This window comes from Garra rufa, chromosome 22 (assembly GCF_049309525.1).
Source record: "Garra rufa chromosome 22, GarRuf1.0, whole genome shotgun sequence".
NCBI lineage: Eukaryota > Metazoa > Chordata > Actinopteri > Cypriniformes > Cyprinidae > Garra > Garra rufa.
In genome coordinates this window covers 26453610-26469848 of record NC_133382.1, presented here as the reverse complement: position 1 = coordinate 26469848, position 16239 = coordinate 26453610, and the positions used below count along the sequence as shown (strand labels likewise).

Genomic DNA, 16239 nt, shown 5'->3' with positions numbered 1-16239 from the left:
TTCACAAACAATAGCATCCAGTTTTTATTTTTTTAAGGAAATTGTGCAATATTGACATATGTTGGTGATACCTACTGAGAAGTTTTGTTTATGTATATTTTCTGGTCTCCAAAATTGATTTCTGTCTTTTTAGGCTCACTGCATAACCATCTAATTCTGCTTCTAATTTTGCAGCTCCACTTTTTCCACCCAATACCCATCACATCTGTTCATTACTAACTTTCAAAAACACAGCGTCACCATAGAAACTGACTGACTGACTACATTACTGGATAGAGTTACTGTGTGACTCAAACGGATAAGGCCATAATTGTCAAAACAAAACAGTTTGTGAACTTTTGACGTCACTCATATTTTGTAGAGTGTTTCTTGAGCAGATACAGTCTTTCCTCTTTTTTTTCATGGTCATTCAACAAAAAAAGTAAAAAAAAAAATCACTTCAGTACTTTAAAGAACAGAAAAAATAAGAGACAAAACTCAATGGATTCCTCTGCAATGAAGAAGCACTGCTTATGTGCTGTAGACCATCACAACTGTTTCCATTCTGTCACTGTCTGTTTGGTCACTAGCACCACCTATCACAGATGGGAGTGAAAATGGCCCTTAGAGCATTTTAAAATACCATCTCATGGTAATCCTGTGCTTCCAGACCACTTTCATCCCTTTTCTCATCTACTGTATTCAGTTTATCAAAACACCCACACTAAATTAGGTGATGTAGATGCGGTGGAAGTCGTTTGCGCCGAATGCAGCATTGCATTTGGGGCACTTCCTCTGGCGAGTGTCGTAGCGGGTCTTCAAGCATTCATAGCAGAAGACGTGGAAACACTTGGTGAGGACGGTCTCCTTGTCTCGGGTATTACAACAGGGACAGCGTAATTTAGCCTAGAAATGAAAGAAAAAGTCATGTCAGCCACAAATAATAGAGTATGACGTTAATCTACCAGTCCGTAAATGCTTGAAATTCATTTCATAGACACAATAATTGCTTAACATAGATTTTTTTAAAAAGGAAGAGTTGGACCTAATAGAACAGGACAAGCAGCCAACTAGTGGCCAGCACACATGGGGAAAAAAACCTTCCCAGTTGGAGTCCTCAAGATGTTGGCTGGAGGAAAAGCCACAGTGTGTAATCTACACAACTTGTGGCTACTTTGAAGAAGCTAAAATTATATGACAGTTTAACCTATTTTGGGCACAACATGCTTCCCATGCTTTGTATTGTCATCACTTTATGCACTTCTTGTACAATTTAAAAAAAAATATTTTATCTAATTGTTTTAAATAATAGATTTACTTAATACATTTATAGGTTTGGGGTAAGATTTTTTTTAAATGTTCTAAATGTTATTACAATTTAAATAACTGTTTTGTATTTAAATATACTTTAAAATGTAATTAATTTGTGGATTTTTTAAATCTTTTTAAATCTTAAGATCTTTTGATTTATTTGATCAAATGTACAGTAAAACAGTGATATTGTGAAATATTATTACAATTTAAATGTTTTGTACTTGAATATATTCTAAAACGTAATTTCTGTGAATTTTTAAATCTTTCTAAACGGTCTTAAGGCTGCACTTATTTGATCAAATGTACATTAATGCAAATTAAATAACTTTTGTACCTGAATATATTTTAAAATGTAATTATTCCTGTGAAATTTCAAATTTTCACATTTTTTTCTTAAGGCTGCATTTATTTAATCAAATATACAGTAAAAAAAAAAACAGTAATGTTGCAATTTAAAACAACTGTTTTGTATTTAAATATATTTTAAAATGCAATTTATTCCTGTGAAATTTCAAAATCTTTCAAAATTTCTTAAAGCTGCATTTATTTGATCAAATGTACAGTAAAAACAGTTATATTGTGAAATATTACAATTTAAATAACTGTTTTGTATTTGAATCTTTTAAAATGTAATTTATTCCTGTGAATTTTCAGCAGCCATAACTTTAATCTTCAATGTTATAAGAAACTTCTTATATGCTGATTTGGTGCTTAAAAAAATTTGCTGCTCAATATTCTTTTTATTCAAGACTCTTTGATGAACAATTTCAAAAGAACAGCATTTGCCTAAACAGAAAGCTTCTGTAACATTATACTGTCTTTACGGTCACTGTTGATCAATTTAATACACTGCATTGCAAATCTTAGTTACCTCAATATAGATATTAATAGGTACCGTTTCTGACATTTTTACTGGCTGTCTACATAAAAAGCCAATCTTCACCTTATACTGATTAATTTCTTCTTGCAGGATCTCATCAGCATCTGTGTACACCTCGACCTTCTTCTGTTTCTCCAGCTTACGCCGCAGTCTGGACAATTCCTCCTGAAAAGACCAACACAGCAGAAGAGTTCCACACACATTGTTCACACTCATTTGAATCCCAAACAAATCTACAACAACCGTGGCCCATGTACCTGTGCTTTTTTGAGGTTGACGCTCTCCCTCTCACGGGCAGTGCGGTTGTCTAGTACTGAGGCTTGGATTTCCCTCAACTTGGTCTGAGTGTGTTCCAGCTGCACTTTGAGGTCCTCGGCCAACTGGGCCGCCTCCACTGCCTGAGCCATCGTGCAAAAAGACGAGCGTTAAACACACATCTGGAAATGTACGCTAATGGTTGACTGAGCTGAGTCATGGTTGTCATGGAGGTGGGCGTCTGTGATCTTTCCGGTTTTACCTTGCGCTTGTTCAGCTCCAGGGCTTGAGTGCGCAGTGCCAGCTCCTTCTCCAGAGCGGCCAGTGTGCTCTGTAGGACACCCTCCTTCTCTTCTAGTTTCTGGACTACTAGCAGCTGAGCGTCCACCTGGGAGAAACAGTTAAAGAGGAGATGATACAACTACATCAGTATTTTTTAGAGGGGACTTCAGATGCAAAAAATCCATTCACTTCTTTTTTAATCCTCCAAAAACCTAAACTGTCTCAATTATCAAGCTGTTTTGATTTCCTGAGCAGTATGGTATCATACTGCTTTGTCCTCAGCACATGACTGCAGACGCACTGTCCTGTATTAGCATATTTCCGCCCTCAGTCAGTTGTACACTGTCCGTCATTTTCTACTCTATAGCAGCTATAGCGACAGCAATGTCTTATAAGCAATGCAGGTGTTTTGTATTTGGATGTACAAGTGAACATAAGAGTCTTAATTTTCTCCTGACATCAGAGCCACTGAGAATGCAGTGGATTAGTTTTGTTTTTGATGGTAACACGCTAGCAAATAAACAAAAAACAAAGAAGGGTGGGATTAGTAGCTCACTGTCATTGGAATTTATTACCAACTAGTGGAAAATGGGCATCCGATGTCCCCTTAAAAAAAACAGAAGCTGTAAGACATTGTGTGCAGATTTTATGTCTCAAAACTGAGGTCCATCATTTTTAGCATAATATTAGCAGGGATGTGCTGACTATTTGTCTACTAACCAACTAATCAATTATTTATCTAGATTTTTTTTTACATTTTAACAATTTTTACTGGTGCCACCTTAAATGTGATCAAAAGGTTGGTTTCCATTTTTAAGTTTCATTTTGAAGGTTAGTTTTGTGGAATGGCACTATATGTCAGTGTGCTGCCCACAAGACTATTGCTGTTGAGTAAGAGCTGAGGTTTTTAACTTTTTATTTTAATATCCAACAAGAAATTAGTATTATAGCAGTTGCAGTCAAAAGTTTACATACACCTCGCAGAATCTGCAAAATGTTTATTTTTTTTATATAAATAAGAGTCATTATACAAAATACATGTTATTTTTTTATTTAGTACTGACCTGAATAAGATATTTACATATAGTCCACAAGACAAAATAAATGTTGAATTTATAAAAATTACCCCGTTAGAAAGTTTACATACGCTTGATTTACACTGTGTTGTTTTTTTTTTTGTTTTTTTTAGTGATAGTTGTTTTTTTCTTGTCCCTAGTTTGTCCTGAACAGTTCTTCAGGTCCCACAAATTCTTTGTTTTTCAGCATTTGTGTTTATTTGAACCCCTTCCAGCAATGACTGTATGATTTTGAGATCCATCTTTTCACACTGAGGACAACTGGGGGACTCATATGCAACCATTAAAGAAGGTTCAAACACTCACCGATGCTCCAGAAGGAAAAACGATGCATTTAGAGCCAGGGGTGTAAAATTTTGAAAAGAATGAAGGTGTGTACATTTTTCTTATTCTGCCTAAATAGCTTTTTTCTATTTAGTATGAACCTTAAGAAGCTACAGAAGATACTTACATGTTTCCTAGAAGAAAAAATAAGTTAAATTTACCCTGGTCTTTAAATTCTAAAAGTTTTCACCCCCTGGCTGTTCTGAAGAATCAGTGAGCTTTTGAACCTTCTGCACTAGTTGCATATGAGTTCCATAGTTGTCCTTGGTGTGAAAAGATGGATCTAAAAATCATACAGTCTTTGTTGGAAAGGGTTCAATGGTTCACAAAAATTCTGAAAAAGCAAAGAATTTGTGGGACCTGAACGATTTTTCTGAAGAACAGTGGGCAGTTTAACTGTTCAGGACAAACAATGGACTCATAAACAACCATCACTAAACAAAAAAAAACCCACATCTGTGGATTATTCAGGTAACAACACAGTATTAAGAATCAAGTGTATGTAAATCTTTGACCAGGGTAATTTTAATAAATTCAACTATTATTTTTGTCTTGTGGACTATATGTAAACGTCTTACGTAAAATATCTTACTCAGGTCTGTACTAAATAAAATAAAAAAAACATGCATTTTGCAGATTCTGCATGGTGTATGTAAACTTTTGACCTCAACTGTATGACCAAAGCGCTGTCTATTTTGTTGCAGACCATTATGCTGCCTTAGAAGCTTGTCCAAAATCAGTTTTGGGAGGTACATTTCTGTCTGCAAGGTCACTGATTGGGCAGTGAGGCAACAAATCAGCCTAAGCATTCAGATGTAGCCATTTTTAACCAGTTCATCAAAGAGCCCAATGACTAGAACAGGGTTCCTCAAATCTTACCCTGGAGGTCCAATGCGCTGCAGAGTTTAGCTCCAACCCTGATGAAACTCACCTACCTGTGATTCTCTAATGATCCAGAAGACACTGATTAGCGTTCTCAGGTGTGTTTGATTAGGGTTAGAGCTAAACTCTGCAGTGCATTGGACCTCCAGGGTAAGATTTGAGGATCCCTGGACTAGAAGATTATGAAAATGTTTTTTTTGCACAATCATAAATTCACATGTGGGCATATGGCAATTATAAAATGTTTTATTTTTGCACACCTGGGTTTTGAAAGTAAGCACTTGGTCTGCCAACTCTTCTTTCTCCTCCCGCAGAAGCTTGTAAATCTGGTTGGATTTTATTCTCTCACTCATTAGTTTGAAGTTGGCATCGTCTTTCTCTCGGAGCTGCTGCATGAGTCTGCTATTCTGCTCCTGCATGTCTTCAAACGCCTGTCCTGTCACATCCATTTCACTCAGCAGAGCCTCTTCCTCCTGAAAGGTTCATCAGTTCATCCACATTTAACTATCAGGTAATCTACTACTGATGTAGATTGAATCTGACAAAAACGCTGACATTAACTCTAAGTAGACATACCTGTTTAGTAGCAGCCAGTTTTTTCTGCAAGTGTTCGATGGTCTCCTCAGCCACACGGATCTTGCGGAGAGCGTCTTCGTCTGCCAGCTTTTTGCTTTCCTTTCTTTCCCTCTCCTCCAGTTCCCGCACTCGCTGCCTTAACTCTTCCACCTGCCAGATAATATTGACATTAGCATTAAGAGAAGGACCACCCCAAGTGAACTGCATGTTAATGGTTTTGCCACACAGAAATACAGCAAATGTTAGTGAGTTCACATACTTCTGCTTTGGACTTCTTTTCTGCAGCCATAAGCTGCACTTTATCTCTCTGCTCCTTTGGAGCTGATTTGTACATGTCTAGCAGTAGTTTCATTTCCTTCTGAGACTCCTGAGCTTTTCTGTTGGCATGATGCAAAAGATGTGTGGGAGAGGTGATTCAGATGCAAAGTTCATTAAATGCGATGCAATGCAATATGAGGTGATATTACAGTTGCCTAAAATAAAGCACATTAACATACAACACAGAAAGCTCTTTTTGTCTCCATTAGTTTATGCAGTGTTTAAATACATTTGGACGAGTATGATTTAGAAAAGAGCAGAGATTATTATAGGAAGTAGCACTGAGTGTCATCATGTAGGCTGAAAGATGAGACATACTTGAGCTCTCCTCTAAGCATCTTCAGTGTGTCAGAGTCTTTCCTCTTCAGCTCCTCACTGCGCTGTCGCTCGCGCTCTCTTTCTCGCTCCCTCTCTCGCTCCGCCTCCCTCTCTCTCTCCCGTGCCCGTTGCCTTTCCAGTTCTCTTCTCCTCTCTTCCTCCTCCTCCTGGTCCTCATCTTCCTCTTTCTTAACCTCCAGTCCTCCATCACCCACGCTTTCATCCAACATCAGTGCACCTGCATCTCCACTCTGGCACTTCAACTGAAAAACAAAAGGAGTGACATTTCAAAGAGAAAAATGTTTAGTCAATTCTATGCTTTTCAAGAAAGTAACAGCCCACATGTGCAATAACAGATTTGTAGTTAATGATAGATCCGCTAATAGAATGTTTTAAAAACAGCATGTAAGTATATGGACCATTCTACAGAACTCATGCAAACTGAGAAAAAAAAACCCCACATAAAAAGCATTGAAGAATTAGATTAGAATTAGAAGTTTACTAAGATCCTTCTATTATTTATTGAAACCCACAATAATATTTAAAATATCAGTAAGTTTAATATATATAAAATCATAATTTTTAATGAGTACTTTCAATTGCAAGGTGGCTGTCCCAAACCCTAACCCCTAAATTTCAACTAATGAAAACAATATTGGAAAGATTTTTGTATTTTATGTTGTTTTTAAAAATACATTCTTGATTTTTTTTTAGTGAAAAAAAAATAAAAAATTCTTTGTAAAAAAAAAAAAAAAAAAACTAAAACCTTTATATTAAAAAATGTGTCCTGTATTTTTCAATGTCACTACCGACGAAACGGTGTATATTTTAGTTCTTTGGCTGAGACTGATTTTAACTACACCCTTACATTTAGGATCAGGAAATATTTATGTGTCCCTCTCTCTCATATCTACATGGCGAGTAGATAGGCCCAATTATTTTGAGGTAAATGTGTTCAAAAATATGAAAAACCTGTGTAATTAAGGACTGTCACTACTGAACACCTTTTTTTCTGCAATTATGCACACTTTTTGCATTGAGAGTTATTCCATAACATTTAGTTTTTATGTGTACAACTGTGCTAGCTAACCATGTGCCGATTAGCATCTTTGAGCTAGGTTCAAAAATATCTAAAATTGTCACTACTGTAAACGTCACTACCGAAACATTGTGAAGTTTCGGTAGTGACATCCTTGTTTTTTTTAGGTTCTATTCTCTAAAATTGTCACTATCGAAACAGTCACGACCGAAACATGTCAGCACAGTCACTACCGAAAATGTGCTGTGACATAAATGAAATATGGGAAGTTTTGTCAAAAATAAAGTATACTGAATTATTAACCAAGATTAAAATCAGTATACTCAACCTTTTGCCTTTTACAAAGAAAAAATGCATTCAAAATACAACAAATCTCATAAATCACACTTGAAATATTGTTAAAATTGTAATTATTGATTTATCTGTGAAAACTTAATGATAAAATAGAAAAATATATATTTACAAGAAAGATGCAAGCAAAATCTTAATAGGTCAATATAACCCTTCTTATTAAATTATATATTATTGTGTTTCAGTAGTGACAAATTTGGGGAGAGGCTAAATATTCCAAAACTTTCTGAAATTACAATATGAGAATTAACTGTACAGTTACTCGAAATGTGTATTTTGGATATGATACAATTTGCATACATACAAAATTTGTGGACATTTCCAACTCTGACTTTGTACCATTTCTGTAGAATGTGTGTGTTTTAGTGGTAATTGAATGTTTACTTGCAATTGAATGGTGCCATCTAAAAATGTTATTGTGGAAAAAAAAAAAAACTGTCAGCAGAGACCAGCATGAGCAATACCTTGTTTATTTCCATCTGTGTCTCACGTAGTTTCCTCTTATATCTCTGCACATCACCTTTCAGCTGATGATTATGATTTTGAAGACTGCTGATTAAGTGCCTCATTTCTCTGTTTATAGGGCCTGGAGTGAATAAGAGAGGAAATGTTGAGAGCGAGAAAGATGGTGATGCTGATAGACATTCAACCGACACAATGACAGAGATCGCGGTTTTGTAATGCTTAGTAAAAAGTAAACCCCAGCCAAAATAATGAACAATGAGAGAAGTGAAGACAGGATACACCACCCCCACTGATTTCCTCGCTACAGCCACGGTTACTATAAAACAAACGGGCTTTAGGAAATTTGCCACTAAGGATTCCCACCTAACCCTCAGGTCATGACAACCAAAACGGATAAAACAAAATCTCTTGTATGAGTGACGTTACCTGCTTGTTCATTGGCTGCAAGATTCTGTTCAAACTCGATCCGTAGCATTTCGTACTCCTTGCGGACCTGGGCCAGCGTGTCCTCTAGCTGGATGACCTCAGTGCGTAACTTCTTTTGAAGAGACAACTCATCACTCTACAAAAGAGAGAAAACGACGTTCAAACAATTGTTTAAAAAAACAAAAACATACACATACAGTGGTGGCAAAATTATTAGAACACTAGTATTTTCACCAGAGAATTTTTTTTTTTAATTCAGTTATTTCTATCTTTTGCTGTAGTGCCTCATTAAGAAATATCAGTTTACATTTCCAAACATTAATTTTGCCATTAATTGCACTCCAGCGAGTCTGAGAACAGCCAGTGCTCCACATAGAGATCTGATTTCATCACCATCCAGTCTGTCTAGAATGATATGAAGAAACAGAACAAACTGAGACAGACTAAATCCAGAAGACCAGAGACCTACCTGCAAAGCTACCTGGAAAACTATGAACAAGAGCACCTAAGGCAAAAGCTGCTTTAAACGCAAAAATGGTCACATCAAATGTTGATTGAATTTAGTTAATCAAGTTAATTGATCAAGAAAATCTATTTATGACATTTTTGACAGCATCCTTATTTTACAGCATTTTACACAAGTGCCTAAAACTTTTAACAGCACCGTAGCTTTGCAGATAGGTTTCTTAAAGCATCTTAGAGATGTTGCAACAGTTCGCTTGGATTTAGTCTGTCTCAGTTTCTTCATGTCATTCCACACAGACTGGACGATGAGATCAGATCTCTGTGTGGAGCACTGGCTGTCAGACTCCTTGTGCAAACAAAAATCTCACTGGATTATTACAATTAACGGTAAAATTAATGTTTGGAAATGTAAACTAATATTTCCTACTGACACACTACAGCAAAACATTTTTAGCTGGTGAAAATACTAGTGTTCTAATAATTTTGGCCACTATTGTATATAACTATCAGCAATCATTTCTGTCCTGTCATCTATCTCACCTCCATGTGCTCTATCTGTCGCAGGTGAGCGTTTTTGGCTGTAAGCAGTAGAGCTCTGGCTTCATCCAGCTGGGTCTTCACACTTAGAGACTCATTGTACAGCAGAGAGAACTGTGATTGGAGGCACTTGTATTCTGGCGTCTCCTTTAACACTTCCTCTGGTATATTCCTCAGATCCACCTACAAAGAGAGACAGAGGTCAGTAATACGTCATGAAAAATAAAACCCATTTGATATACCTACCCAGCTTCCTGTTTAAACAGGAAATACACTGAGATAGAAAGATAACTGTCCTCATTATATAATGCATTAAGGTCAGTACTAGGAAGTTTGATCTGAAATCTTAGTGAACTCTACCACCTTTAGTTTCTCGTTCTCCCGAACAGCTTCCTGTAGCTCTTGCTGCAGTTTCTCAAGCTCTGCCATGCGACTGTTGGCAAGTTCCTGGTTCTGCTCCAGTTCGGCATTCAAAGACTCAAACTGAGAGTAGAGAAATACTTAGACAAACTGGCATATAATGACAGACTGGAAACAGGTCCATATCATCCAAAGTACATATAGAAATTATTAAGGTAACAATTTTGAAAGTACTTTAAAATATAAAATGGGAATGAAAGATTTTGCTTTGGCAACTGACTGAAATAAATTTAAGCACTAAAATTACTTAAACTAGAACTTAAAATAAAATAAAAGCTAAATACTTAAAACTAATAACTAACAAAAATTACAAGAACACAAATTACTGTAATTTCAAAAGAAAATAAAGCTAATTCAAAATATTAATAAACACTACAGTAGTATAATACTAAAATAAATACTAAAATTATTTCAAACTTTACCTTCTGTATACTGAGTGTGATTTGACCACCTGGTAATCCACCTGAACTGCCAGTAGCATGGTAACCGGTATTAAGCTGATTTGGGGGAAAATTAATAAATAAATAAATGCTTATGCATATTCAAGAAATCACCAAAACATACCTAATAAAATTGTTAGTAATACTCCACATATTCAAACCACAAACATTTACATCACTGCATTATAACATCTTATCAAATTACTGTATATTTTGCCTTTATGTTTCTCTGGTACACTGTGTCTACTGTAAATGACGCAACAAGACTTGTAGTACAATATCCTGCAGTACAATTTCCTTTCTCAGAGGAAGTACTGATAGATATGCAAACAACACACAACACATGATTACTATGATGATAATGAATTGCAATAGAAAAACACTGCATGAAAACTGAAAATTTGTTTTATTTCTGAGATGAAGAAAAAGCTGACCTGCTCCAGAGCTTCTGCTAGGTGTTTATTCAGCTTCTGCTCTCTCTTGCGAAGTTTTTCAATGTCCCACTGCAGATCTTCCACAGCGGTTTCCATCTCAGACACTTTAGTCTCAGAACTTGTAACTTTGTCAACCAGTTCATTATACTGTGGAAGCAACGGGAGTACCAGAGTACCAGATACGCATCTTTAAAATTGTGACTGTGGTAGTTTTATACTGATGCTTATAAAAAAGGTTTTTATATACACTCCTGTTCAAAGGTTTGGGGTTGATAATAATTATAAAGGTCTCTTATGCTCATCAAGCCAATACTCTAGTCTTTAGTTTCACATAATCCTTCAGAAATCATTCAAATATGCTGATATTGTGTTTAAGAAACATTTTTTTTACTATGATTCAATGTTGATTTTTTCAGGAGTCTTTGATAATTAGAAAGTAAAAAAAACAGCATTTAACTGAAACAGAATGTCAAATAGTCTTTACTGTTAATCACTTTAATGTGTCATTGCTCAACTTTTTAATTTCTTTAAAATCCCAAACTTCTGAATGGTAGTGTAATAATTAATAAATATTCAAGAATAAGGTCAAACAAAATACCTCCAATGACATTTTGTGGTGTTTTCCTTGAAGGGAGTAAGCAAGATCTTGCAGTCGATTATGTTCCTCTAGAAGTGTGCGGTTTGTGGCAATTATGTCTCGCTGACTGTCATCCTCACAAACTGATAAGAAAGTGCACAAGTTTAGCATTTGTTCACACAGTGATCAAACAAAAACTTTTAGATATGCTTTTTTCCTGTAATAGACAGTTTGTGCTTTGAGAATCACATCAAGTTAATTCTTATTTTACCAGCTGACTGCACTCGAGTACACAGCTCATCAATGGAGGTATGCAGACGGTCAAATATGCAGACCATGCAGGCCACGGCGCCCTTGCTGAACTGCATCCTATCTTGTAGCTGCAGTGTGAGCTCTTCCTCACTGCTGTTATCCAGAGTGGCCAGGAAAGCCTTTGCACTCTCGCTGAGAGATGGTGGAGGGGCTTAAAAACAAACAATACAAACAATATGAATGTGAATTGTAAAAGCTGTTGTACAAGATGCATTAATGTTTTACATTTCCATTTTGCTCCTTTATTAACCCTGTTAGGCAGGGGTGACCAATCCTGTTCCTGGAGATTCACCATCCTGCAAAGTTCATCTCCAAACACACCTGAACCAGCTAAGTAATCTCTTAGGTAGCACTTGATAATTACAGACAGCTGTGTTGGAGCAGGGCTGGAACTGAAGTCTGCAGGTAGGTAGATTTCTAGGAACAGGATTGAGCACCCCTGCTGTAAAGACTGACATGTGAAATACTAATCTGAAAAAAAAAAATTTTCCTGAAAGAGAACATTTTTAGAATTGTACAAAAGGCCTTTTCCTCACTAAAAAGGAACTATCAATCAGACACAAAGCATGTAGATGATCAAGTACAACAGATTTTTCAGCAGGTTTTGGTCACGTTGATAATTCAGAGGACTTAAAAATGTGCATATCAAATATGAAACAGTAGGCTTTTTATAGAATTAATAGGTAACATGCTTCTGTTGTCTGATTAATAGTTTATAATTTTAGCATGTAAAAGGCCTTTTGTCCCATTCTAAAGATGCTTTATTTTACATTTTTGTAGATACAGTGGTGACCAAAAGTATTAGAACACTAGTATTTTTTTACCAGCTAAAAATAGTTTTAAGTCAGTTATTTCTATCTTTTATATTTTTCTGTTGTGTGTCAGTAGGAAATATCAGTTTACATTTCCAAACATTCATTTTGCCAATAATTGTAATAATCCAGTGAGATTTTTGTTTGCACAAGGAGTCTCACAACAGCCAGTGCTCCACACAGAGATCTGGGCCCGTATTCTTAAAGCTTCTAAGAATCCTCTCAGAAAGCAGCTAATTTAGCTTAATTCCTACGTAGGACTAGGAGTCTTAGCTTAAGAGTGATTCAAGACCAATCTAAGAGCAATTCTGAGCGAAGAAAAAACAAAAACTTTTATCTTAGTGTGGAGGCAGGGTTGACCCCGTTGCTAGCTATGACACAGCCTTTTGAAGACAGTGATTGGTTGGTTGTCCAAGAAGGAAATAAAATAGCACTTTTAAGTGTAGGGTCTAGTAGAAGCCTTCACTTTGAAATTATAGGCGTAATTTTTCCTGTTTTACCGCACACACGTATTATATATGTGTTTGTATATTTTTTATTTACCACGCTGTTAATGCTGTATTTAATGTATTTGATAGGAAATGAACCTCAACACAATAAGGTTCTGAACGTGCTGTAATTATTTGTGTGATCTCTTTGCTTATAGAAGGTTGTAAACAGACCAAAATCATCACTGCTGCATAGTTACATTGTTTCCCGTTGCCAAATATGTTAATATAATAAATGTAGTGATTACTTTCATTTCTGGCACTATGGCAAGAAAGATGTTAGCATGTCTCTTTTAAAATCGGTCACAAACATTATCTCTGCACAATCTCACGTGTGGCATCTTATTAACTCACTGTCATGCATTGTCTGCAAAATATTTCTTTGCCCTCCTCAGGTTGTCAATTTTCTCCACTGCTAAAGAAACTCTTAAGCCTCTTAAAAGTCCTCGTCTGTACTCATAACAATTTTGGACCTTAAGGCCTCTTTTAAGGGTGAAGATGCTTTCTGAATTACTTTTTTCTTTAATTTTAAGAGGAAACACCCACATTTCTATGAATTTTCTTAAAATTGTCACTAAGAGCAACTCTTCGCACTAAGATTTTTAATGAATATGGGCCCAGATCTCTGTGTGGAGTACTGGCTGTTGCCAGACTCCTTACGGAAACTAATATCTCACTGGATTACTACAATTAATGGCAAAATTAATGTTTGGAAATTTAAACTGATATTTCATACTGACACATTACAGCAAAATATTGAAATAACTGACTTAAAACCATTTTTAGCTGGTGAAAATACTAGCGTTCTAATAATTTTGGCCACCACTGAATATGTGCATAGTGTACTGCATGTTTACCAGGAATTCCATCCTCCACTGGTACATCAGCCGGCTTCTCCTCAGAGTCAGGAAGCTGCTGTTTCTGCTCTTGTTCCTGCGTCTGTTCCTTTTCGTGCACTGGTTGTTGCTGTTCTTCTTCCACCGCCCCAGCTGAAGGTGGAGGCTGGGGGAGGCCATCCTCACCTTCAATTGGAGCTGGTAAAGGAGCAGAAGGTTCAGGAACAGATGAAGGGGTTGCAGCAGGAACAGGGGCGTCTGGAACAGGAGGGGTAGCAGGGGTCTGGACAGGTGCCGGGGCATCTTTAGGCTCCACACGTTGCAGCAGTTCATGGATATTTCCTTCAAGCTGTGAGAACAGAGTATAAAAATGCCTTTTTTTATATGCTAAAGCAATATTGTTTAAGTGCCCCATTATGTCATTTCCAATATTGCCTTTGATGCAGTGTGTATGTAGCTGTATGTGAATGTAAACGATTTACAAAGTTGTAAAGCCGAAAGTGCACAATAAATAAAGTTAACGCCTCCCAAAAGAAAGAAAGGACTGCTTTTGTGGTCCAGGGTCACATATTACTGGAACAGCTTAAGATCTGTAATAGAAGCAAATGAGCACAGCATTAGAAGAAGAGTGGCGAACCTGAGTCCAGCAGCGGTTGACGATAAGCAGGGTGGTGTCATCAGTTGCCTGCCTCTTCTCCAGCTTCTCAATCTTCTCCCTCAACTCATCCTCCAAAGCCTGCCTCTGTTCAAGCCGTTCGCAGAGCTTCTTGTTCTTGAACTGAATGACCTTCATATCCATCTCCTCCTGCAAAGGACAATTTGAAAATAAATTACAGAAGCTTCAACAAATAATGTGGAGAAGTCAATCTTGTCTATAGAGGATTTCAAGGTTATGACTGGAACATACACTACTGTTTGAGAACTGTAAGGTTTGTTTTAAAAGAAATTTAATACCTTTATTCAGCAAAGATGCAATAAATTGATCAAAAGTGACAGTAAAGCCATTTCAAAAATCATAATAATAAGAAATGTTTCTTCAGCACCAAATCAGCATTCTAGAGGGATTAATGAAGGATCATGTGACACTAAAGACTGGAGTAATGACCGCTGAAATTTCAACTTTGCTATTGCATGAATACATTACATTTTGAAATATATTTAAATGGAAAGCAGTTCTTTTAAATGCTAATATTTTTGATCAAAAAAATGCAGACTTGGCGTGCGTAAGAGAGCCAATAACAATGAGAAATCGAACTGACCCCAAACCTTTTTAACAGTAGTGTTCACTTCCAGTCAAAAGTTTTTGAACAGTAAGATTTTTAATGTTTTTTTTAAAGAAGTCTCTTCTGCTCACCAAGCCTAAATTCTGAAATATTTATACTATTTAAAATAACTGTTTTGTATTTGAATACATTTTAAAATGTAATTTATTCCTGTGATTACAAAGCTGAATTTTTGGCATCATTACTCCAGTCACACGCATTTATCACAAATAGAAATCTTTGTAACAATATAAACATCATTACCTCACTTTTTTCATCAATTTAAAGCATCCCTGTTAAATAAAAGTATTAATTTCTATAATTGCTTTGCCAAAAAAAATAAAAATAAATACTGACTCAAAGCTTTTGAATAATATTGTGTTTATAATGTTACCAATGCTTTTTATTACAGATAAATGCTGATCTTTGGATCTTTTTAGTCATCAAAAAAATCATGAAAAAAAAATGTACTCAACCGTTTTAAAAATTGATAATAATAATAATAATAATAATAATAATAATAATAATCACCACATTAAAATGATTTCCGAAGGATCATGCAACACTGAAGACTGGAGTAATGATGATAAAAATGTAGCTTTGATCACAGAAATAAATTCAATTTTAAAATATATTTAAATAGAAAGCAGTTATTTTAAATAGTAAAAATTTTTCAAAATATTACTGCTCTTGCTGTATTTTGGATCAAATAAATGCAGGCTTGGTGAGCAGAAGAGACTTCTTTAAAAACCTTTAAAAAAAACATACTGATGCCAAACTGAGGTTTAACTAAAGAGTGATTTATGTTAAAAATTCACATTTCAAACAAAATATTGCATGTCAACTGTACCTGACACATAAAATTCATTCTGTTTTGATAGCAACATGAAACAAACCGTAGAAGAAACTCCTCCAATGCGGATGGGCTCGATGAGAGTGGTTGTAGTCTTCTCCTCTTTCTTCAACTTTTTTTCAGGAGGGCCAGGGGGACTGTCCCCTCCTGAGGGGCGCTTCCCACCCCCTGCGCCAGACATGCTTCCCTACAAAATTCGCATAGTGTTAGAACTACATTCAGAACTAAAACACATGCAAACTCAAAGGTGATCAACAATTTCAGAGAGTCTCATTGAACTGTCTAGTATAACCTGCCAAAACGTACTCACCCTCATGT

General features: G+C 36.0%; 1 protein-coding gene across 1 annotated transcript; it reads right to left on the bottom strand.

Annotated features, from left to right (window-relative positions):
* rnf40 (ring finger protein 40) lies at nt 1-16104 on the bottom strand. Its single transcript, XM_073828164.1, has 19 exons — nt 15965-16104; nt 14444-14611; nt 13828-14155; nt 11630-11821; nt 11380-11501; nt 10782-10928; nt 10330-10404; nt 9851-9970; nt 9491-9670; nt 8486-8621; nt 8059-8180; nt 6205-6467; nt 5828-5945; nt 5569-5718; nt 5253-5465; nt 2691-2816; nt 2431-2571; nt 2237-2338; nt 1-885 (listed from the first exon to the last, which is right to left on the bottom strand). Exons 1-19 carry the CDS (start codon nt 16100-16102, stop codon nt 709-711), a joined length of 3018 nt encoding a protein of 1005 aa, XP_073684265.1. The 5' UTR covers nt 16103-16104; the 3' UTR covers nt 1-708.
* Between the last annotated feature and the right edge of the window lie 135 nt (nt 16105-16239).